The sequence below is a fragment of the Gossypium hirsutum genome, chromosome A10 (assembly GCF_007990345.1).
Source record: "Gossypium hirsutum isolate 1008001.06 chromosome A10, Gossypium_hirsutum_v2.1, whole genome shotgun sequence".
In the NCBI taxonomy this organism is placed as follows: domain Eukaryota; kingdom Viridiplantae; phylum Streptophyta; class Magnoliopsida; order Malvales; family Malvaceae; genus Gossypium; species Gossypium hirsutum.
Genome location: NC_053433.1, coordinates 116,505,856 through 116,530,882, shown reverse-complemented (window position 1 = coordinate 116,530,882; position 25,027 = coordinate 116,505,856). Strand labels below are relative to the sequence as shown.

General features: G+C 32.9%; 3 protein-coding genes and 1 long non-coding RNA gene across 8 annotated transcripts; 1 reads left to right on the top strand and 3 right to left on the bottom strand.

The window, feature by feature from the left end:
• The first annotated feature begins 6,863 nt into the window (after positions 1-6,863).
• Positions 6,864-9,200, top strand: LOC121208141 (uncharacterized). Its single transcript, XM_041078636.1, has 2 exons — positions 6,864-7,290; positions 7,564-9,200. Exons 1-2 carry the CDS (start codon positions 6,864-6,866, stop codon positions 8,529-8,531), a joined length of 1,395 nt encoding a protein of 464 aa, XP_040934570.1. The 3' UTR covers positions 8,532-9,200.
• Positions 9,200-15,567, bottom strand: LOC107890138 (disease resistance protein RPV1). 2 transcript variants are annotated; one of them, XM_041078358.1, is made up of 7 exons: positions 15,419-15,567; positions 15,007-15,325; positions 13,834-14,916; positions 12,955-13,269; positions 12,528-12,674; positions 12,171-12,317; positions 9,200-11,895 (listed from the first exon to the last, which is right to left on the bottom strand). In XM_041078358.1, the coding sequence occupies exons 3-7, from the start codon at positions 14,749-14,751 to the stop codon at positions 10,618-10,620; spliced, it is 2,805 nt and encodes a 934-aa protein (XP_040934292.1). In that variant the 5' UTR covers positions 14,752-14,916; positions 15,007-15,325; positions 15,419-15,567; the 3' UTR covers positions 9,200-10,617. The 2 variants fall into 2 exon arrangements, with proteins under 2 accessions (XP_040934292.1, XP_040934291.1); XM_041078357.1 differs by having other exon boundaries at positions 15,007-15,534.
• On the bottom strand, positions 14,790-15,473 carry LOC107890349 (toll/interleukin-1 receptor-like protein). Its single transcript, XM_016814804.2, has 2 exons — positions 15,007-15,473; positions 14,790-14,916 (listed from the first exon to the last, which is right to left on the bottom strand). Exons 1-2 carry the CDS (start codon positions 15,471-15,473, stop codon positions 14,790-14,792), a joined length of 594 nt encoding a protein of 197 aa, XP_016670293.1.
• Positions 15,568-17,653: 2,086 nt separating the features above from the next.
• Positions 17,654-20,426, bottom strand: LOC107889673 (uncharacterized). Of its 4 annotated transcripts, XR_001681819.2 has the most exons (6): positions 20,282-20,426; positions 20,124-20,191; positions 19,866-19,988; positions 19,647-19,788; positions 18,054-19,186; positions 17,654-17,975 (listed from the first exon to the last, which is right to left on the bottom strand). It is a non-coding gene; the product is annotated as an uncharacterized lncRNA (long non-coding RNA). The 4 variants fall into 4 exon arrangements; XR_001681818.2 differs by having other exon boundaries at positions 20,124-20,426; XR_001681820.2 differs by having other exon boundaries at positions 19,866-19,969; positions 20,124-20,426.
• Between the last annotated feature and the right edge of the window lie 4,601 nt (positions 20,427-25,027).

Sequence of the window (25,027 nt, the reverse complement as noted above, 5' to 3'; positions counted from 1 at the left end):
CCAAAATATCCCACCGAAGACATATATTTGTTTTTCTATTCTTGGATTTGGGTTGGATCATTTCCCCCAAAATATTATATTTTAATGCTACATTCGTTTGAACCAGTTATATGAAATAGATATAAATTAATCAAGAAATCAACTATAATTTCCGGACAGAAATTCACCCCAACTCTTGAATAAAATTCTTTTTTATATTGAATTTAATAAATAAAAGAAATCAATAATATATGAAATTTAATTTGTATAATGATCTATAAATAAAATTTTAATTTTGATTCAATAATAAATATTAATAAAAATAAATTAATCAAATAATTTTCGTATATGGGATAGATAATGCTGAAATTTGATAATTAAGATTTGTGTTTCTTCGTCACTTTTTAAAGGATGGTTTACCAAGTAAACTTGACAATTCTCTTATATTATAATAACCTCATCTGATTTGACAATAATATCTATTTAATCACCAAACCCAACTAATATCATTCCGGTCCATAAAAGAAAACCATTAACAAATATATGATTTGCATCACAATTTTGTCAGACTGGAAGACCTTGACTTTGATATTACACACCAATCACCATCAAACAAATGATGTGTGTACCTAACCTTTGAATTTTTATCAAAATTTTTCTTGGAATCAAGTATTTAAAAAAAATAATAAATACATTTGATGATTACACTAATATTGAATCTTGATAATTAAGAATTATGTACCTAACATTTCTAAATCTTTTTTAGAAAAATATATGTGAAGCATAGTTTACCAAGTAAAGTTGACAATGCACTTGTGCTTATAATATCCCAATAATCCATCTTTATTTTTAGGTTAAACTTCACAAGTAATCATTAAACTATTAATGTTTTTTTGCTTTGATAACCCAAGTTTAAAAATAATTCTATCTTTAACCACTAACGTTATCCTCATTTGATTTAATAAAAGAGTAATCAAAATATCACATTTGGATGATGTTAGTGACTAAAATAGAATTTTTTAAACTTGAGTGACCAAAATAGAAATATATTAGTAGTTGGATGATTATTTTTGTAGTTCAACCATATTTTTATTATTTTTAAAATCTTTTTTAATAAACATCCATATAATTTTTCCTTGAAAGATACAAGAATAAAAAAATCAAGCCAAGCCAAGGCAATCCACTTGCTCTTAAAGTTTTGGGTTCTAAGCTGAATAGCAAGTCAAGAAAAGCGTAGGAGAGCGAGTTGGAAGGATTAAAGGAATATGGCCTACAAAAATTGGACAGATTTTGAGAGGCTTTGACGTGCTGGATGAATTAGATAGCATGATTCTGTAAAGGTTATTTTGTGATGGGGTTGATGTCTTCTTCTCTTGGATTTTGATTTTTCAGATCAGTTTGTGTTGAAATTTCTCTTTATGTTAATGTCTCCGAAGTTGTTTTCTTTTCCTTTCATATTTAAGATTATGGATTGAACTTTAGTTTTTGGAATTAAAAATTTCAAACAGATTGCACTTATTGCCATATTTCTTGCAGCAAACATTATTATTCTTCACGAGCTTGTTCGGTTTAATGGCAAAACTACTTTGCTGCATTATGAAGGTCAATGAAAACTCACCGCTGGTCTGATTTGATTTAACCAAATTCCTCTTTATGTAGCACCGTAAAGGTTTTAATTAATTTTTAGAAAACATCAGTTTCGTTTCTGCTTTTGACAAAGTAAGGTCGTCAAAGGGACAAAATTATGATGCAAATCCCAAATAGATTGACTAAAAGATCTTAATCCATAAAGGATATATATCAACATGTCAAAAGAAGGCATAATTTCAAATTAGATCTAAATTTGTGTAACATCTCATACCTGATCTAGACGTGAGACCAAGTCTAGAGAGCTACGTCAAATTATTCGAAATAAACCAACCATTAAATACTTAAAATCGTAGCAGTTTGAAATCACATTTTCCGTCATATCAACATAGTAATCCAAATTCCAAACCAAACCCAAATTAAACACACAATAGCATAAATCTTTGAAAATGATAAAATAATTAAGAAAAGATGATCGAGCTCCTGCCACACCAACCCGCCTAAGTCTGAGGGTTACCTGTAATTCAAACAAACAAACAAAATGACTTTACAACTCAGTGCATAACTTATATTCGCAATTAAATCATAGCATAACAACTAGAATCACCATTCTTTATTAATCAATCAAATATCCATATCAGATAAAGAAACAGAAACAAAAGATAGCAGAGGATACAGATGCAATTTCCTACCCCCAACAGCTACACACAATCTCCGTCCATCCCTACAAACCATATAGGATATCAAGTATCCATCCATTTCTACACATCACATGGTGACTATATGTCACGTTTCAAAATGATTGTAGTCGAACTACCAGAACAAAATGCAATAATTCGCCTGAATCAGACATATGCTTGTGACTTAGCCACTGGGTTCGACAGATTATTAAATTGTCACATATCCTTCTTTTTACAATCCCAACCTAATGCAAATACAATGATATTGGGTATCAATCTACATACACAATTATCTAGTAACAAATCATATTCATAATAATACGGTTATCGCAACAGAAAGACGTATAGATAACAGATTATTCAATATCAGAGCATCAGATTATAGATATCAAGTTATGTAGCATAATTCAGATCATACGAACCCTATGAAAGGACTATGTTCGATTACAACATCACACACGACCTTAAAGAAAAACTTAGATTTTTGGCCTACACGTCCGTGTGGATTCACACGCGACCTGATACATGCCCATGTGGCCTCTTTATCATCACACATAGCTTAGCACATGGTCATGTGACCTAAAATAGTGAGTTACATGGTCTACCATACAGCCTAGCACACGCCCATGTGACTTAAAACCTCAAATTTCACTCACATAGCTTGGACACACGCCTGTGTCCCTGGCTTGTTTGTCTCTTTAGTAAAACAGTCTTGATACACGCCTGTGTCCCCGGCCTTGTGACCCAAATAGTGCCTCACACGGTCTATCACATGGTCTAGGGCAGGACCGTGTGGCGTCAACAACCATGATTTTTTACGTTTGTGAAACACAAAATCTTGGGTTTTCGTTACGGATCTGGTATGATTTCGATGCAGGAACAACGTAAAGGGATCCCAAAACCTAAACGACCATCCAATAAGCAATTTAACAATTAATCGAACTAAAAACACTAATTTAATAGTTGAATTGAACTATTCTGAAACTTCGACACAAAACCCCGAAATATAAAATGTTCACTTACCAACAGTCGTACAACCACTAAATGAAACTAATTCGCTGGAGGAACACTCCTCTCAAGATCTTCTCGTAAACAAAAACAAAACAAGCAGTTAACAAGGAGTCAGGAAAACACTAACAATAACCTTTGAATTCGACAAAGCATACAGATTCAAACGGTAGTTGAAAGAAATTGACAATAGAACTTACACAAAATCCTTGCAATAGCGGCAACGCACCACATAGAAAACCCAATTTAGCTTAGTAGCAAGTTTTATGGAAGATATTGGAAGTAAGGAAGAAAAAAAGAAAGAAAAGAAAAGAAAAAGAACAAAACAGAGAGAAAGGAGAACTTGAACATACAACCAACAAATTTGCAAAAGTTTAACCATTGAACCAGCAAACTCATTCTTGACATAAAATCACACAGAATTAGACTTAAGTCGATATTTCAAGGATAGGGGATTAAATCAAAATAAAATAGAAAAACTTTCTAAAAATGAATCTCAAACCCCTGACTTCGAACACATAAACAAAGCACAAAGCCACAGATATAGAGACTTAATTACAATAAAATTCAAGAGTCAAACTTTCAAATTTTGGGAAGTTAAAAAGTAGTCAAAATTGATCATCATTCTTTAAAAAGAGTCAAATTTCTATTCTTTTAATTGAAATACGGGCTAAAAATGTTAAATTTTTAAACATGACAGTCCAAATGATAATTCTATTTTTCCTAATAATCCCAATTCTTGGATACCTTTAACCGTTAGATGCATATATCGGACAAAAAGACTTTTCCTTATTCTATAACAAGGCTAATATTTAAGAGAAAATCCAAAAATTAATTCTCTCAACTCAACTCGCACATAATTGAGTACTTACCGTTAATTAAAAAAAGTCAATTAAGCTCTTCTATTAACGATTTTCGTCTTTAACCACATTGACCATTAAAAATCAATAGATAGATCAATCAAATGGCAAAATGTGGCAACCAGGGACGTAGCCAATGGGCTGACAGGGCCCTGCCCCCTCTAAAATGAATTTTTTTTTCATTTAGGCCCCTTTTAAATTTATAAAAATCTAAATTAGTAAAAGTAAAATTACACTTTAGCTCCCCTAAATTTGATAAAATTTTGATTTAATCCTTTAAAAATTATAAAGATATAGATATTAAAATGGTGAAATTGTATTTTTACTATTGTAAAAATATATAATTTAATTTCAGCCCCTAAAAAAATTTTTGGTTACCCCTTGGTGGTAAGTGGCAACTCTTAATTTAATCTTTCATTTTTCACATAAAAATCATAAAAAAAATATAAAATATTTAAAACTTATGAAATATATTAAAAATGATATAAAATTATAAAACTTGTAAAAGAAACTAATAAATTACAAAAATAATAAATGTAAACCATATTTAAAAATATTTAAAATGTATATAGTCATAAACTTATAATATTACAGTCTAGAAGAAATTGAAGTAAATGATATCAAAGTGAAGAAATGCGGTGTTCATGTATTTTACGTGGATGTGGAGAGTTACACCGATACTGATGGGATGAGCACTGGTTAATCCAACCAGAGCTTTGACTCCCAAGAATATGCTAATATGGAAAAGTCCAGGATGATTATGCTACAAAAATGAGACTTGCTGGTTACGGAAGAAGCTTTAGCAATGATTGTGAAGAAAGGGATGGAGGGCCTATGATTGAAATAGTTTTAATTTCTTTTTATCTTTGGCTCTGCTTTTCAGGAGATACAACTTCTCAATCATGTCATCTAAATGCCTCTAAATGTCATCTAAGGTTCTTAAATTCAGACTGTTTCCATCGTGGGATGCCAACGTAGTTAGTTAACATGACAGGTCAGCTTTCTGTTACAGACGTAACGAAAAATAATTACTAGCGACTCACTTGTTATTATTCTAAAGTTTAGTGACTGAGTTGTAACTTTTCAAAATTTAGTAATTGTTTTATTATTTTAATCAGAGTCACTACCGGATTACTTTACCCTTAAATTAAATTTACTTCTAACTCTTAACAATTCTAAATTAAATGGCAGTACTGCCTCAATATCTCACTTCAACCACAAATATAACAACAGAAGAAATTCAAGCCGACACAAAATCTATTTCAGCCTGGTCTCAACTCCAATGTTCTCCAATGAAACCAATTCTTCACTTCAAACAAAATCAGTACATAAGCTCACCAATCTAGCAGGAGAGCGAACACCGTCCAAGGTTGCCATTGAAAATAACCTCCAACTTCATATGTCCATTCCACAAGTTTCGGGAAACAGCAGTTTCTGCCAATTCTGGATTTATATGATGCATTGATAAAGTAGGAAACAGATGGCCATGAGGTAAGATTGCTAAAAAATCACAATGAATTAAAGGTAATTTACCTCTTCAGGCAGGTTAAATTGCCAAGAGCACATGTTTCCTCTAAAGCTCCAAAATCCAGAAGGCATATCTATTGACACGTTGCAGTACTGCCTCAATATCTTAGTTCAACCACAATATAAAGCAAGCATTCGGTAGAAGGAATTAAAAGCTTACTTGTTCCTCCTTTTCTGTATAATGGCTATTGGAAATTGGCCTGCATGCAGCATGTGAATTTCCAACATGTCAAAAAGCAGCCCGAGCCATGCATGCAGCTGTGAAGAAAAGAGATCAAACTGTTGTATTATTACTGGGTGAAGTATGCATCTTGAACCAGAAAAGTTGGCCTCCATACAGCCCATGCAGATTCAAGCACGTAAGAACAAATACACATAAGTTATCCGGGTAAAGTATGTGCAAGAATTCATACACATAAGTTACTCGGGTAAAGTACGTGTAACTGAATCTGTTTGTTTTGGTTCTTTTGTAACCAAGTCTATGAAATGTGTTCTAGTTCGTTTTGAACTTAGTTTAAGCCTACATTTGATGTAGTTTGATGATGTAGGAGCTGATGACCAACTTTACTTAAGTGTACAAGTTTAGTTTTGTAAGTTCCAATGTAATAAGTGGAGTTAGGTAGTGTTTAGGTGATGAATTTGTTGATCTTTTGACCAGCCAATGACTGGTATATGTAATGGCTTTAAGCCAATATTTCAAATAAATGAAATCATCAGATTTTCTTCCATATGCTCCATCTTTCTTTGCCTTCTAAAAACTTCTAAGTTCTGTTCTTCATTCTTGATAGTAGTTAAAAGCTTGAACTCCAAGCATTTTTCCTTCATATTTTATCCAGGTATAATACGTTGCTGTCGGTGCTCTGTTTGAAATTCTTACTTTACGCAGTTAAAGTGTGTCAAAAACCCAACAATTGGTATCAGAGCCCTTGTCTTAGTGGACCTGTTATAGTTGAATCACATACTGATGGCTTCATCAAGCTTCTCACCAGTTGTACCTCCAGTTTTCAATGGAGAAGGATATCACATTTGGGTAGTCAAGATGAGAACCTACCTCCAGGCATTTGATCTATGGGAGGTGGTTAACTCAGATGTTGAACCAGAACCATTGAGAGCAAATCCAACAGTGGCTCAAATGAAGCAGTATTCTGAAGAAAAAAGTAAAAAGCACAAGGCCATGTCATGCATTCAGAACTGTGTTTCTGATGTAATTTTTACTAGAATCATGGCTTGTGAAACACCAAAACAAACCTGGGACAAACTCAAGGAGGAGTTCCAAGGTACTGAAAGGACAAGACAACAGCAGTTGTTGAACCTGAGAAGGGAGTTCGAGAACTTAAAGATGAAGGAAGAGGAAACTGTCAAGAAGTATTCAGACAGAATTACGGCTGTAGTAAATAGCATAAGGCTCCTTGGTGAGCATTTTAGTGAAGCAAGGATTGTGGAGAAAGTGCTCTCTACCTTACCAGAAAGGTATGAAGCAAAAATATCCTCCTTAGAGGATTCAAGGGACCTAACCAGCATCCCTTTAATAGAGCTGATCAATGCTCTGTATGCACAAGAGCAAAGGAGGGCCAGCAGACAGGAGGAGCACCAAGAAGGTGCCTTTCAAGTCGAAGCCAAGTCTGCCTCGAGCACCTCTACCTACGAAGGCAAGAATACCTAGTCAAACGAGCCTAAAGCAGATGGTGCAGGAAGATATCCACCCTGTCCACACTGCAGAAGGGCAAGTCACCCGGGTAAAGTATGTTGGTTCAGGCCTGATATGCAGTGCAGATTTTGCAAGAAGATGGGTCATGTAGAAAGGGTTTGCAAAAACAAAGGCAGACCAAGATACAACCAACCCCAGCAGCCAAGAGCTGAAGCTCAAGTAGTAGAAGAAGACAATGACCAAGAAGAATAAGTTTTTGCAGTTTCTTGTTCAGCTGTTAAAGGAAAAGCTACAGATGGATGGTTGATAGACAATGGTTGCACAAACCACATGACCCCTGATGCTAGCATTTTTAAGTCAATTGACAGAAGCTTCAAAACAAATGTGAAGGTCGGAAATGGACACTTCATCAAAGTTGAAGGCAAAGGAGATGTGCTGATAAGCACTCCTACAGGTACCAAACTTGTTAAAAATGTCTTGTTAGTGCCTGAAATTGATAGAAATTTGCTTAGCATTGCGCAACTGCTTGAGAAGGGCTATTCAGTTGTATTCAAAGGCAAAGAATGCCTGATTAGTGATCCTAGTGGATCCAAGCTCATGACAGTAGCTATGATAGAAAAAAGTTTTATTGTGGACTGGAATAAGAGTCCAGATAGTGCCTACACAGCTGCTACAGATGAATCCATGCTGTGTCACAAGAGGTTTAGCCATGCCAACAACATGTCAATGGCTCAGCTAACCAAAGAAGATTTGGTTAAAAATTTCACTAATTCGGTTGAGAAAGAAAGGAAATTTTTGACATTCAAAGAGGTGCATGATATGCATGGGAACCAATCATCTGCTCAGATAAAAGAATTAAAGGCACATGTAACTAGCTTGGAACTTGAGTTGAAATCATTGCAAGCAACTAACAGAGATATGGCGGAGCAGTTAGAGAACAAAGAAAGTGAAGCAGAAAAACTGGGAGAACAAAATATAGGACTCCAATCCCGCATTTCAGAACTCGAAATAATGTTGGAAAAGAGAGAAAAAGAAATTTTTATTCTCACGAAGAAACTTGAGGATGATAACAGTGAATCATTGTCTGGTATGAAGAACTTGACTGCTCAGGAAAATAATCTGCTATCAGAGAAGGAGACGTTGCAAGCTGAAAAGGCTCTGTTGAAAGAAAATTTTGCATTTGAAGGTGATGAAGCATCAAATCAAGTACAGAGGTTAATGGATGAGGCAAAAACATTGTAGCAGCAGCTGGAATCTCTTCATATCCAGAAAGTAAAACTGGAATTGCAGTTTGACAGAAAGAAACAAAAGTCATCCAAAAAACTGAATGAAATGGAGAATCAAAAATCAGAGTTGAAGCAAATGGTCGAGGACCTTCAAAGATATTTGGAAGCAAAAGGAGATGAGAAAAATGATTTAGTGAACCAAATCATCAGAGAGTGCTTAAAGAACAAGAGTTTGCAGCATGCAAGCCAATGAGGAGTATTGGAAATTGGCCTGCATGCAGCATGTGAATTTCCAACATGTCAAAAAGTAGCCCAAGCCATGCATGCAGCTGTGAAGAAAAGAGATCAAACTATTGTATTATTACTGGGTGAAGTATGCATCTTGAACCAGAAAAGTTGGCCTCCATATAGCCCATGCAGATTCAAGCACGTAAGAACAAATACACATAAGTTATCCGGGTAAAGTATGTGCAAGAATTCATACACCTAAGTTACCCGGGTAAAGTACATGTAACTGAATCTGTTTGTTTTGGTTCTTTTGTAACCAAGTCTATGAAATGTGTTCTAGTTCGTTTTGAACTTAGTTTAAGCCTACATTTGATGTAGTTTGATGATGTAGGAGCTGATGACCAACTTTACTTAAGTGTACAAGTTTAGTTTTGTAAGTTCCAATGTAATAAGTGGAGTTAAGTAGTGTTTAGGTGATGAATTTGTTGATCTTTTGACCAGCCAATGACTGGTATATGTAATGGCTTTAAGCCAATATTTCAAATGAATGAAATCATCAGATTTTCTTCCATATGCTCCATCTTTCTTTGCCTTCTAAAAACTTCTAAGTTCTGTTCTTCATTCTTGACAGTAGCTAAAAGCTTGAACTCCAAGCATTTTTCCTTCATATTTTATCCGGGTATAATATGTTGCTGCCGGTGCTCTGTTTGAAATTCTTACTTTACGCAGTTAAAGTGTGTCAAAAACCCAACAATGGCCTTTCCAAATATCTCCCATTTATTCCCTCTACACTCTCTGTTTTGTCTTCGTTTCCCTGATAGTAGCAAATTTATACAGTCAAAGCTTAAACTCCAGGTTTTGGCTAACTTATACTACCATTCATTAAACTCTGTCACTAAAAAGCACATGTATAATGTTAGATAAAATGTGTTTTACATTGGTCACAACCTATTGAGACAAGAAATTTCGAGGGAACTTATTTTGTTGGTGAGAAGGAAGATATCAAAACCACTCACAATTAGCAAGCCTACTAGAGATCAATGTTATATAATTCAACAAGATAATGCACAACAAATACCAACCACCTAGTCTTACTTCAACATAAAAGCGTAAGTTAGATTCATCCTGATCGGTTTTAATTAATTAAAGCACTTCATTTGCTGTCATTAATTTATAAGTTGAAAATTTACTATTAACAATTATGGAAAACAAAAGTATGGTAATACGAAAAATGGAATAAAAAAACTGAAAAATGTATGATAATATGAAAAAATGAGATGAAAATGAAACCCCTACCTATGCATTTGGATGACATAATTGAGAAGTTGAAACTCCACCATTGCCATCACCGGAGGCTCTAAGTTGGTACTCACAAATATATGCAAGAGTTCCAAACCAATCGCAGTGAGTGAGATCAACCACAAGGCAGATAGAAAAAACCAAAAATCTATTGCCACTACCCCCATTTGGGGCTATCTTCAAACTTAATGAAGAATTCATGCTCTGACACTTGAACTTATTTACTGAAATTTTGTTTCCTGGGAAACAACAAATCAAACTTGGAACTTTATCAGCATTTATTTCCAATCATATCTCGCTTCCCCAATATTATCAATTGACTCTTGATTCAAGTTGAAGGAATTACAGAATAGCATGCGAAACACATCATCATCATCATCATCATCATTATCATCATCAAACTGATTTGATATGCAAATGATACTTTTTCTAATGATGTGCAATCAAGTACACTTAAGTATTGCAGATATCGTGGAAGCTCTGAGATTAAATTGAGGCTCTTGCAACCATCCATCCACATATCCCTAAGGGTTGTAGGCCTCAAGCTTGGAGAGGGCACACCTATTACCCTTGTTCTACTTATGTCCTCCAGATAACCCAAAGATGGACACAAACATGCGATACTCGTTAAGGACATGATCATCTACTTTTTTTGCATCTATCACATATCTATTTTTAGACACCCGTGTCATGACCGTGTCCGACCTTTTTTTTGACGTATTCCAGCATGTCGCGTACATATCCGGGCGTATCCAACTAGTGTCCGTTTTGGACATGTTCGACACCGGGAGGAGGGATGAACTGTGTTCATGCTTCCTAGACCCGAAGTTTGGAAAGAAGAGGATACTTCTTGGGTTAGAGTCCCATGTAATTCTTGGAATTTCTGGAAATTCAACCATTGGGCAACCACTAAGATCCAGATAACGAAGAGATTCCAACTTGGTCGATACATTTTTTACCGCAGAGCCACTCATATCTAAGTCCCGAAGATTACATAGAGAGTCCAAAGGCAATGACACTTCTTCAATTTGAGTGCCAGATAAGTTTAATTCTATTAAGCTTCTTGGGATTTCTGGAAATTTGATCATTGGGCAATTACTAAGATTCAGTTTACGAAGGGATTCCAACTTGATCGATACATTTTTTACCCTTGAGCCCCTCATATTTAAATTTCGAAGATTACTTAGGGAGTCGAAAGGCAAGAACACTTCTTCAATTTGAGTGCCAGATAAGTTTAATTCTGTTAAGCTTCCTGGGATTTCTGGAAATTTAATCATTGGGCAATCACTAAGATCTAATTGACGAAGGGATTCCAACTTGATCGACACATTTTTTACCCTTGAGCCCTTCATATTTAAATTCCGAAGATTACATAGGGAGTCGAAAGGCAAGGACACTTCTTCAATTTGAGTGCCAGATAAGTTTAATTCTGTTAAGCTTCTTGGGATTTCTGGAAATTTAATCATTGGGCAATCACTAAGATCCAATTGATGAAGGAATTCCAACTTTGAAATATTGATGGATACCCTTTTTACCTTTGACTTGCTCAATGACAATCTCTGTAGCTTGTGGAGATGCTCAATTGAATCGGGCACTTCTCTTATTTTAGTGCTTGATAAATTCAAATGATGAAAGTGACTTGGGACCTGAGGTAACTTCTTGAGACTATAACATCCAAAAAGGCGAAGCTTATCCTGACGAAAAGATGTCAAATGATTGAGGCAAGGAAGTTCAACCAAACTTTCACAGCGAGAGCAATTAAGGAAATTAAGGTCGATGGCTCCTAATAAACTAGGAATCTTCCTTAAATTCTCACAATATGAAATGTCAATTTTCCTTAAATTAACAAGGTCCTGTGCAGAAAAAACAACTGTATTACTCTTAAGCATCATCTACTTACTTTAGGCAGTAAAAAATGAAAATGAAATAAATTATAATACTAAGAAAAATAAAAATTTATATGTGATGTATTACAATTAATAGATCAAATGATGTCACCTATTTAAATAAAATAAAACAAAATTTTTTTTATATTTATTTTTTAAAAAATTTTAAATAAGATGCCATATGAATATTTAATACATCAAATTATTATTTTTTTGTTCGAAGAAAGTATGAAAGTACATACCATATAATCATCTTCATTCCCAAGTTGAACCAAACTTTTACATTTAAAGCAATTAAGGAGCTCAAGATTGATGGCTCTTGAAAGATTAGGTATCTTCCTTAAGTTCTTGCAATTTGAAATGTCAATTTCCTTTAAATTAACAAGGTCCTGTGCAAAATAAATAAATAAATAATTAATTATATTACTTTTAAGCATCATCTACATAAAAAACAAAAAGGAAATAAATAATTATAATACTAAGAAAAATAAAATTATTTTATATTTATTTTTTAAAATCTTAAATAAGATGTCTTGTATGGATATTTCATACATCAAATTACAAATTCTTTTTTTCAAAGAAAGTATGAAAGCACATACCATATGATTATCTTCGCCCCAAAATTGAACCAAACTTTCACAATTAGAGCAATGAAGGAGTTCAAGGTTGATGGCTCCTGAAAGATTAGGTATCTTCCTTAAATTTTTGCAATTTGAAACGTTAATTTCCCTCAAATTTACAAGGTCCTGTATAGAAAAATATTTGTATTACTTTTAAGAAACGAAAAGAAAATAAATAAATATAATACTAAGATAATAAAAAGTTATATTTGATGTATTCGGTGTGAAAATTCACCCACAATTAACAAATCAAATGATGTCACTTTTTTATATAAAATAAAAAATATTTCATGTTTATTTTTAAAAAACTTTAAATAAGATATCATCATATGATTATTTGATACATCAAATTATAAATTGTTTTTCCATAAAAAAAATTAGATGAAGAAAATATAAAAGCACATACCATATGATCATCTTCATTCCAAAGTTTTTCCATATTGCCATATCGTAATTTCAACACGATAAGATTCTTTGGATTAAAACTTGATAGAGATTTAAAGGGGAAATAATCCCAACAAAGATACCTTAGCTTATTAGGAAGAGATACACTATCAACTTGGTTTGCAAGTAGCTTTGGATTCCAATCCTCTTTCCCGATCTCAGGTTTATAGAAGTAAATATATCTAAGATTAAACATGTTCTCAAAAACATATGGACATAACTGTTGCTCGTCAATTTGAGACATGTCTAACTTTATTCCTTCAATTGATACAGTCCCCTAATAATGAAAAACATTTTATCAAGTATCAGTGTCTAGATATAAAAGTGTTCAATTTTATTTTTCTTTTTTTAAAAGCAATATATTAAATACTTAACCAACCCAATAAACACTTGAGTAGATCCCATGTTATACCCTTACACACTTGTCATTATTAGTATGGTAAGTAAACAAATATTTTATTTTTTTGAAATAATAACTAAAATGATTATCATTTCATACAATGTAAATACAAACAATTAAACTTTTAATATATTAAAATATATAATTAATTGAATTTATATATTTAAAAATATCAAATATATTTTTTAATTAAATAACAAAGAAAACAAAAAAAAAATGGAAGCCGATTGAGTTTTAGCTTGATTGGCATAGACATTATTGTAATACAGGAGGACATGGGTTCGAGTGCGCTGAAGCGCATTATCATCCTATTTAAGGGTTGAGGAGGGGCTATGCCTAGTTCTAGGCATCGTATAAAAAAGAGCATATATGATTAGAACCTATAATGATATTGTTCAAAAAAAGATAATCGAAAATAATGTAAATACAATTAACGCTTACTTGATTATATCTGAGCACTTGATCCACATCTTCAGGAAACCATAACCTGCTGCACTTTCCTGGGTTTTCTTTACATTTTTGACGAACAATGTCCTTACCAATCTCCTCAAGCATATCATGCATAGAAATATGATAACCATCTATGCTATCAAGTAAGCACTTATCGGCTAAGTTTCTTATTCCACACATTGCACCCATATAATAATTACTTAGAATTTTTTCTACAATATCCATTTTTTCCCCTTTAAAAAAACATGCTACGTCAAGAAATATATTCTTTTCTGGCTCACCCAACCCATCTAAGCTACTCTTCAAAATCTGTGAAATTTTTGGTTCGACATATTGCTTGAGTTTATCCACTTCGCTCTCCCACTCTTTTTTAGACTTTGTATATAGATTAGAACCCAAAACTTTAAGAGCAAGTGGACTACCTTGGGCATATTCTACAAACTTGCATGATAGATCTTGAAAATCAACAACAGGATTTAACAACTTAAATGCAAATGTAGAAAAAAGTTGAAGAGAATCTTTCTTATTCAACTTCTTTACCTCATGTATGTGGTTAGCTCTTCCATTTCTAAGTACTTGTCTATCTCTAGATGTTACAATAATTTTACTTCCAGTACCAAAATATTTAACACCCATAAAATCTATTTGGTCTGGGTCCCTAACATCATCAAGGACAAGAAGTACTTTTTTATTATTCAGCCTGTCTTGGTAAGGGTAGCTTATAAAAGGGGTGTCAATACAAATTTCTTTTTCGTCTAATAGTTTGGAAAGAAGTTCATTTCGTAAAGACTCATCCCCCTGTTTTTTTATTTTCTCACTAACATCTTTAAGAAACAAACGACATTCAAACTTTGGAGAGACTTCCTCATATACAGCATTAGCAAGGGTAGTTTTGCCAATACCACCCATTCCCCAAAATCCTATTACACGGATGTCCGCTTGCTCAATCAACCCCAAAAGATCTTTTTTTGATCATCTATTCCCACCAATTTTTCAGAAGTGATTCTAGGCGCACTATTCACCAATTTTCTTGTAACATCATCAACTATATCCTGGATATACTCGGTTTCAGATCTATCAAAGAAGCAAAAAGTAAATATAATTATATATGAAATCTAAAACAAAGATAAGTCAAATATAAGAAGATGAGAAAAATATAGTTACTTGTCGTCTTTTATATGAATTCCTTTTAATTTCCCGACTTTAGCGAAGGCATCTTTCCATCGTTTCACCTCATCTGTGGGCCTCTTTGATTCATGGTGTGCAAAGGATGTTTTGAAACTCCCACCAAGATTCCGCACATTGGAAGGATCGACATGGTAAAAGATGGGAAGAACAATATGTCCTTCAGAGCGATTACGGTCCATGATGTCAGAAACTTCAGCTAAGCATGATTTCGAAGAAGCATAGTCTTTAGATAAAACGATGATTGAGAGATTTGAGACTGCAATTCCTTGCGAAAGTGCTAGTAAAAGTTGCTCCCCTGTTTCCAGTGTATGTTCATCAAAGAAGACATTCAGTGCCTTGTCTTTCAAAGCTTTGAGCAGATGAGCGGTGAAGTTAAAGCGGGTCTCACCTCTGAAGCTCAAGAAAACTTGATGCTTCATTGAACAAGAAGAAGAAGAAGCCATGAAAGTGTGCTTGATTTAATTAGGACTAATTTTACCGCTTTGTTTACAAGTAGTTACTAAATGCTTTCAACCCTTGTTATAGTATATTTCACTCCCTGTGTGATATTTAGTAAGCCTTGACTGTGACTTTTGTGTGAGAAAATTATTTAGATACTTGGTGGGTACCTTTTCCTGCTTGTTCTACATTAAGGCAGCATTGAATTATATTTTCAGAAAATTAAAGGCGTAATAGATTTTTAACTTTACAAAAAAAATCATTTTATCCGTCAATTAATTTTTCATGTTTAGTCTTTGAATTTATATTTTCTTTCAAATCACCTAAAATAAATGAAAAAAATTAATATTTGTTAATTTTGTTAATGTGATATCTACATCATGACTATTCATATGTACGACACATTCACAATTATATTGTTTATCTAGTTAAATAATCTTGTACTTCGTCTACTAGTTAAATAATCGGTTCATGTCAACGCAATATTGAGTATAAATAATATGATTCATTAACTCGACTTGACTTTAATTGAAATTTTTTACTCGATTCGATTCAATTAAAAAAATTCAAATTGAGTTCAGTTGCTGAAATAGGATTCGTCAACTCGACTAACTCAAAATTTTTTGACTTGATTTGACTCGACTCGATCGAATACTTACCCCTAGAAGCTCATTCCCACTTCTTCCAACCACTTTACATGAAATTCTTCACTTGAGAAGGCTCAAACTTTTGTTTTGGTCCTTCAATTATTCCTAAATTTAGATTTTGATCTTTATACTTTAAACTGGCACAATTTGATTCTTTATTACAATAATATCGTTAGTAATCCAAGTAGGTATTACTATTAATTATTCCAATTGAAATACGATGTGAAATTTTCTTAAAAACATTGTTTCCTCATAAAATTTCAAAGCATAAGGATCCCATTCATATGAATCTCCAATGGGTGTAGTAATTAAATAAATAAAGCCCTCTTTCACAATTGAGGGCCAATCAAAACAATTAAAGAGAACGTGTTTGTTATTATTTTTTTAGTGTTTAATTCAAGTTTTAGGGTTAATTTGATAAAAGTTAATTGCTAATATTATTACGGTTAAAGTTTTCATGATTTGTTAATAGAACAAATTTAGTATTAATTTTGAATTTGCTTAATTTTACGTTTAATTTTTCAAATACAGCTCGATGGATGAAATTTAATTCGGATTTTTGGGTTGATTTGATGAAATTTAATTGTTAATCATATTAACTAATTATAAATTTTCATCAAAGTAATTAAACACTAAAAAATTAATATTGTTACCTTCAAGTACCAAAATGTATAACTTTTATAAAATATAAGAACCATAAGTACTACGTGCAAGAAGATATAATTCTCTAAATATAAGAAAAAAGTGTTATAAAAACTTAAAAAGCATATAAACATGTACTCGTATCCATCATATGATTCCAATGAAGAAAGGTTAAAAAGAGGGAGACAAATAAACAAAGAAAAAAAAAATAAAACAACAAACCTACCTTGCTGCATCATATGAATGGAATCCTTATGCAAGGGGGAAAGAGGTGATTTATTTAATTACCCATTGCTGCGTACCATATGAATTGGATCCTTATGTAATCAGTTTTATATTGAATGTGTTGTGCTGGGGTTTGGTGATTGGTGTGGAATCTCAAAGTCGCAAAATCGTGATGTAAAAATCTATTTGTTAATGACTAAATTAATTAGTTGGGATTATTATAAATATAAAGAGTATTGTCAAGTTTACTTGCTTTACTACCCTTCATAGTTTTTGTTGGGGATCAACCCGATTAAGTAACGAATAAGTAAAAAATAGTAGAAGAAATAAAGAAATTGAACACACATTTAACGTGGAAAAAACCTCTCCAAAGAGGATAAAAAATCATGGGCAAAGATAATTTTACTATAATGGTAAAAGAACAAAGAGTACAAAAGATGAAAATAAAAACTAAACCTCGAAACCCGAAAACAAAGAACCCTCAAAACGTAAACACAAAATTCTCTAAATGTGTTATGAGTTTTAATCTCTAATGTGTGTATTTTCTAAGGTTGTAAAAGAGTCTATTTATAGGCTAAATTCATAGGTCAAATAATAATAAAATAATCTAAACTAATCAGAGTTTGATTGAAACAAATAAACAGAGTTTAACTAGAAGATTATTTCTCAAATTTAACTAAAAAAGGAGTCATACTTAGCAAATCTCCACATTGACTCATATTCCCACAACACCATCTTTGCCAAAGCCCACCACGGGCCTATCTTGAATTATGCAAGGAATTAACTTAGTCGAATCTGTGCTTAGAAATTAGAAGACTTCTAGCCTTCGACTTGTACACTGCCAAATCAAAACTAACCCGGGTCTAATTTTCACGAACACAATGCCTTAACTTTTCAAAACCTTCATCCAAAATAGAATCTTCAACGAAATGATCATACATTTTTTCCTCCTATGAACAAGTTGCCTCCACTCCAAACGAGTTGATTTTGACTCTGTAACAAACGAGGGACATCGGATTTTACTAGTCATTGTAGAACCTTCTAGAATATAAAGACTATTAGTTCTTTTACCTTTTAACAAAACGAGAACTCCACAAGATACTTTAAATCGCTTGACTTGATGTTGATTCTGCAACCTTTCGAGCCTAAAATACTTAAGGAGATGAGATTCTTTCATAAATCAGGTACATACCTAACATTTAAGAGTGTCCTAATCATCTCATCGTCTATTTTAATTTTAATAGTACCAATATCAATTACCTTACGGATGAATCGTTTCTAATGCGCACAACCGAACTGTATGTGGAGAACCATTCTCTATTGAGACACATGTGAAAACAACATCCCGAATCTAGGATCTACTCGGATGTAAGCTTAGAGTTATTGTTTGTTAACACTATTAAGAAATCATCATCGCTTTCATCGGCCAAATTAGCACTAGTTACATTTTCCTCGTTACTTTTAGCAACTCATTTATTTCGAAGTTTATAACAATATGCTTTGACGTAACCTAACTTTTTACAATAACGACACCTTTTGTCTCGTTTTTTTAATGCTACCAAAATGGAAGTTTGCCTATTTGCCTTGTTATCTGAACCAAACTCATTGTCGAGTTTGTCTCTACTCAACAAATGAGTACATCTTCGAATAAGAGTTTATCTCTGCCATATTTATCTTTGCCATAAATCATGGTCCCCGTGAAAGACTTGTATGAAGGGGGTAAAGAGCACAATAATAGCAATGCTTGATTTTCATCATCAATCAGAACCTCAATGTTCTTTAAATCATTTAAAAGAGTAATGGATTGACTGATGTGATATCTAAGAAGCTCACCTTCGTTCATGCGAAACGTAAATAGACGTTGTTTCAACATTAAACGGTTAGTCAGAGACTTGGTCGCATAAAGAGTTTCTAACCTTTTCCACAAGGCGAATGACGTCTTCTCCATCAATACCTCCTACAATACCATATTCGCGAGGCACAACTGGATTGCAGACAAGACCTTTTCATCAAGCTCTTCCCATTCTGTTTGATTTAGATTCTTAGGCTTTTTTCGATAACAACTTTTTTAGGCCAGTTTGAACTAGAATTGCTATCATCCGAACTTGCGACGAATTGAAATTTGTGACACCATTGAACTTCTCAATTTTCAAACTTGTTGCTGACATCTCTGAATAGACTGATCTACAAAAATTGAACTAGATCTGATACCACTTGTTAGGGATCGACCCGATTAAGTAACGAACAAGTAAAAAATATTAGAAGAAATTGATAACTTGAACACACAAATTTAACGTGGAAAAAATCCCTCCAAAGAGGATAAAAAACACAGGTAAAGATAATTTTACTACAATGGTAAAAGAACGAAGAGTATAAAAGATGGAGATAAAAACTAAACCCTGAAAACCCGAAAATAAAAAACCCTCAAAATATAAACACAAAATTTTCTAAATGTGTTCTAAGGTTGTAAAAGATCCTATTTATAGGCTAAACTCATAGGTCAAATAATAATAAAATAATTTAAACTAATTAGAATTTAATTGAAACAAATAAACAGAGTTTAACTTCTCAAATTTGACTGAAATAAGAGTCATACTTTAACAATTTTTTTAATATACATTCGATTCCAACAAGAAAGGTTTAAAAGAGGGAGAAAAGACAAACCAAAATCCAAAGGTTGCGTGCTCAATTATTCTTTTTTTCAAGTATTTATATGGGTTTCCTCTATGGGTTGGCATTGAAAATAACATCCGGGCTCCATGTGTTCATTCAACGAGTTTTGAGATAAGAGTAACTCTGCCAAATTCTGCGTGCATTTATATAATCAGGGGAAAAGAATGCCATGAGGATACTAACAATCAGAATGAGTCCAAAGTCATTTACCCAAGGGCATATGCTTCCTCTCAAGGGCCAAAATCATTGAGTAGAAGAAATTGAAGATCTTAAAACTCAAAAGCATAGGTGATGACTTGAGCTTAGCCAATTATCTACAAGAGAATCGATTTTCTATAACGAAAATAACATAGCCAATTATAAACATAGTAAACAACGCTGCATATAGATATCTACATTTGATTCCAATGAAGAAAGGATAAAAAGAGGGAGACAAATAAACAAAGAAAATAAAATAAGAAAACAAACCTTGCTGCATCTTATGAATGGAATCCTTATGCAAGTGGGAAAGAGGTTATTTATTTAATTACCCATTGCTGCATACCATATGAATTGGATCCTTATGCAATCAGTTTTATATTGAATGTGTTCTGCTGGGGTTTGACAGAAAAGTTAAGTGTCATCACCTTGATATTTACGGCAGTGCATTCATGCTTCCATTGATGAGAAGAAAAAGGTAAGAGTGTTTAGACAAAACAACGGATGGATTTTGTGATTTGAGGGAAAAAGAAAAAAGCAAAATATACTAAGGATGCTTTGATTGGCTACATTTCTTTAACTCTCCCACCCAACAAAAGTTTAACATACTTATCATGTTAGGTATCATTCTAAATATATATATATTTAAAGCCACTCTACAAAACATTACTTTAATTTGTTTGGGAAATGGTGAATGGTGTGTAATTTCAAAGTCATTGTCTTCTAATGGGACAAAATTGAGATGCAAATAATCTATTTGTTAATGACTAAATTAGTTGGGATTATTATAAATATAAAGAGTATTCTCAACTTTACTTGCTTTACTACCCTTCATAGTTTTTTTAGAGTACATTCGATTCCAACAAGAAAGGTTTAAAAGAGGGAGAAAGAACAAACAAAAATCCAAAGGTTGCGTGCTCAATTTTTCTTTTTTTTTTTCAAATCAATTTTAAGAATTTTATTAATAACAAAACAAATGGAAGATCACATTACGTCAACTACCAATTTAAACATCAATTACATTGAAAATGTCCAAACATCAATTTCTTTTTCCCAAGTTGAATATCTAATTTATTTTTTACAAATAGTACCTAAATTAATCTTCCGTTACTCATTTTACATCAAAATATTATATTTATTAAAAAATTCCAATCAATAATAAACCGTTACATCATATAAACATAAAAATATTTTTTTAATTCTTTAATTTTTTCTATTTTTATCTTTTATAATGTCTAATAATATTAGACGATGTACAAGATTTGTTGAAATCCTTTGTTGTAGGAGGTGCGAAAGTTTGGTTGAACTCATTTGGCATCTCCTAAAAATTTTGATATTGAGGGGTATCATAATCTCAAGAAGTTTCCTAAGGTCCTGTCCCGAATCATTTATCTTTGTTGCGTTTAGAAGGAACTAGAATAGAGGAAGTGCCTGATTCAATTGAACATCTCATTGGGTTTAGAAGTGAAGATTGGTGACCTAAACTGGCTTGGGAAGATATGGTAGGGTCTCCGAGTAGTGTTGGCTCTGCACTGCTACTTGGGGGAGGCAGATGATCAGAATCCAAATCAACATCAATGTTCCTCTCATTGTGTCTGCTTTAGTATAATTTCATGTAGATGAAAGCTAATAGAATGATCACGCAACAGATGCTTGGTCTAATTAGTTGCTTGATTACTATGACCCACACCATTCTGTCTATAAATAAGAATTTCTCCACTTCATAATTAGGATCGTCAACTATTCTGTCAACAAGTTAAATGATCCACTTGCTGTAAATTAATTTTAAATCCGAAGATTTTTCATAATAAGATTTTTCACCATGCCAAATTTGTTGAATTTTTTAGATTTAGGATAAAATTAATAGGATGTGCAAACATACGAGGGTTAAATTTGTTATTGGACCGGAAAAAAATACTCACGTTAGACTTCCCTTATTAAATTAACTGCGTTAAATATTTAATTTCGAAAAGTTGAGTGACTAAATCGTAAAGAAATCAATAGTTGAATAATTAAAATAGAATGAATTGTATGATTTGGATCATAATTTAGGATTATAGAAGCAAATCATTGTAGATGCTAGAATATAAATTTCTAATTTATCGGATATCATTTCATAAAAACAAATGTAAGAGCCAATTGGATAAAATCCGAAATTATACGAAGAATATAAGGTGATAGAATAGTCAAATCTTTGTGATTAACTCACTGATTATCAATTCCAGCAAGTTGATATCTCCTCCTACAAGTCTCAATTTGGGGACTTAAATCACTGATTACCAATTCCAATATTGCATCCTTTCAATTAAAAACAGAGTAAAACATGTTCTGTTACCATTTATGGATTTCATTTTGATGGAATTTGTTGAGCATTGGCCTGCAATGCAACATGTGACCAGCAGCTACTTCAAGCAGACCAGCAATGTAGCAGAACCGAGAGCAGCAACAGCTTGGTGCATTTTGTTTTTTCTTTTTGTTCAAATGTAATTTGCCTAGTTTATTTGTAACTTGAAACTAAAGCTAGTAGGATTAGTTTTTGATTTGTACTTGATGTAATGGCTGATGTGTCAGCTAGCTTTGATTTGAATTTCAATCTTGTATTAGTTAAGTATAGGTGGGAGCAGTTACATTGTTAGGTAACTGTCAAATTCACTTTGTAACTTACATATAATTTGATATTATCAATGAAAGAGCATGTTTTTCAGCTCAATCTTCTTGTTGTTCAATTTCTTTCTCTTTTCAAACTTTTGCCTCGTTTTCTTACTGTCATTTTTTAGCAAACTTAGTTTGTTTTGTGATTTGTTGCTGCCTTTGTTTCAACAGAATTCTTTGTAACTTTCTGAAATATAATGTTGACTTCAAGAAATACACAAAATGGGGGAAATCAACTTGGCTCAAATATGTCAACAAGCGTCATGTCTTATAATCTTGAATATGAAAAAAGAAAAGAAATTTGGTTCAAGTTTTAAATGCTGAAACAACTTGAGTAGATGTACCATTGCATTGAGGTTCCATCGCCATTGAAATTAACCTCCAGCTCCATGTGTTAATTCCCCAAATCTTGAGGAACAATAATTTTTGCAAATTCTGCATGCATTTAAATAATCCATTGAAAAATAGGAAAAAGGACATGATAATGCTAACAAAATCACAAAGAGTCAAAGGTATACCTCTCCAAGAAGGCTAAATTGCCAAGACTACTAACATATGAATGGTTCCTCTAAAGCTCCAAAAACCAGAAAGCGAATGAGGCATATCTGTTGTCAACAGGTACGGCCTCAACATCTCAGTTCAACCACAAATATAAGGCAATCATTCAGTAGAAGAATTAGAAGCTTACTTGTTCTTCTTTTCCTCCCTCTTGACTCTGCTTCCTCATCTGCTTTCCTTACATCAATGATTTCCATCTTCATTCCCTTCACAGTAGCGAATTCAAAAAGTCAAAGCTTTATCTCTAGGTTTCGGCTAACTTATACTACATTGAATTAAACTCTGTAACTAAAAAACATGTATAATGTGAGAAAAAAAAAAGAAATGCCGACAAGAGGTTGTTGGTTTTTTGTAGGAAAACAAAAAGAGAAAAACAAAGCTTTATTTTCACCATGAATTTTTAGAATAAAAATAATTAAGAAGCATTGATCCTACATTGACTTAATAATTTGACTCACAAATCCAAGCCATAAAGCCGCAGCATCTTTCAATATAGGCACCAATTCACCTAAAATATGAGTGGACATTACCTTATCCAATCCCCCAAACAACTTCCCTCCCACAAGCGATTCTTCCGTCCCTTGAATCACCATCGATTCCCCCAATATTTCATTCATCACTCAACTATTAGCAAACATTTACATTGGCTAACATGAATCAAAATCATAAATCATGCAATCAGAATTTATAGCATATGTATTCACTAACTTTTTAAAGGAAATATGGAGCATAAATCTTCACTGACCGCCTATCGCATGAGCACCCACCGATGTTAGAAACTAAACAATGTGGCTGAATGAAGTCCATCACTGATCCCTTGAATTAAAAATACAACCAATAACAAGTCAACTGCCAATAAGAATTTAAGTATGAATCTTATTATCTGAATTTTGGTACCCACCAAAAGCCCCTATGGATATCTTATGAAGTCCAAAGCAGAATCATTTTGGTACTGTATTGAAATCTCCAGTTGCCATTCAATTTTCCTCCAAATCAATTAATATGGGGAATTTACTTCTTGGACCATATATTCTATACCTACAAAACAAGACAGATACAACAAGGGAATGGAGATGAGAAAAATAAGCAACTACTAGAAACTATTGAACAAATTTCCCATTCTAAACAGAACTATCACAAAATACACTTTTAACATTGATAGTGTTGAACTACAACGTTTCAGTTTTCCCACTAAATGCAAAGCAATTTATAAAGCAGAGCAAGTTAGATTCATCCTGGTTGGTTTTAATTAGTTAAAGCACTTCATTTTCTTTCAGAGACAATTTACAAGTTAAAAAATTACCATTAAGAATGGCAGAAAATGTTGAAATATGTATATATTTTAAATTTAATTAGGTAGATAAATCTTATTTGGATAGATAAGTTTTATTCATATTCTAGAAATATTTTTATCTTTTAGTAGTTTACTAGAATAAGGGAACTATTTTCTTTTTATGTTTTAGTAAGTTTATTGGAATAAGGGAACTATTTTCCCAATTAGGATTAGGACTTTTTTTTCTTTATTTAAGTTCAATTCTTTAGTTAATAAGAGAAGTACAATTTTATTCAAATCTCTCTTGAAATCTTTCATGGTATCAGAGCTAGGTTAAAATCTCTAGTAATATCATGGTTAAAACAGCCTTCACTGGAGATAAGAGATCCAGCAATCAAACAGAGAAAAAAAGTTCTACAATTGAAACAACTACCGAGAGTACAATGACTCAAGGGACAGAGGCGTCTCACCTTTCTTTTCAATTGACATCTCACAAGTTGAATGGCAAGAATTATCTGGAATGGTCGCAATCCGTAAAATTAGCAATTGATGGGCGCGGCAAGCTAGGTCATTTAAATGGAGAAGTTGAGCAACCACAGGTGGGTGATCCAAAGATGAGCAAGTGGAGGTCAGAAAATTCTATGGTAATTGCGTGGCTTATTAATTCCATGGAAGCTTCCATAGGTAAACC

Excerpts from the sequence above, each read along its gene's own strand:
- LOC107890138 (XM_041078358.1), bottom strand. The coding sequence starts at position 14,751 with ATGGGTGGTATTGGCAAAACTACCCTTGCTAATGCTGTATATGAGGAA. Across the intron at positions 13,270-13,833 it reads AAGTGCTCAGATATAATCAA|GGGACTGTATCAATTGAAGG; the intron begins GTAAGCGTTAAT and ends TTTCATTATTAG. Across the intron at positions 12,318-12,527 it reads GGGGCGAAGATAATCATATG|GACCTTGTTAATTTAAAGGA; the intron begins GTATGTGCTTTC and ends TATTTTGCACAG.
- LOC107890349 (XM_016814804.2), bottom strand. The coding sequence starts at position 15,473 with ATGGCTTCTTCTTCTTCTTGTTCAATGAAGCATCAAGTTTTCTTGAGC. Across the intron at positions 14,917-15,006 it reads ATTCATATAAAAGACGACAA|ATCTGAAACCGAGTATATCC; the intron begins GTAACTATATTT and ends CTTCTTTGATAG.
- LOC121208141 (XM_041078636.1), top strand. The coding sequence starts at position 6,864 with ATGGCTTGTGAAACACCAAAACAAACCTGGGACAAACTCAAGGAGGAG. Across the intron at positions 7,291-7,563 it reads GAGCACCTCTACCTACGAAG|CTGTTAAAGGAAAAGCTACA; the intron begins GCAAGAATACCT and ends TTTCTTGTTCAG.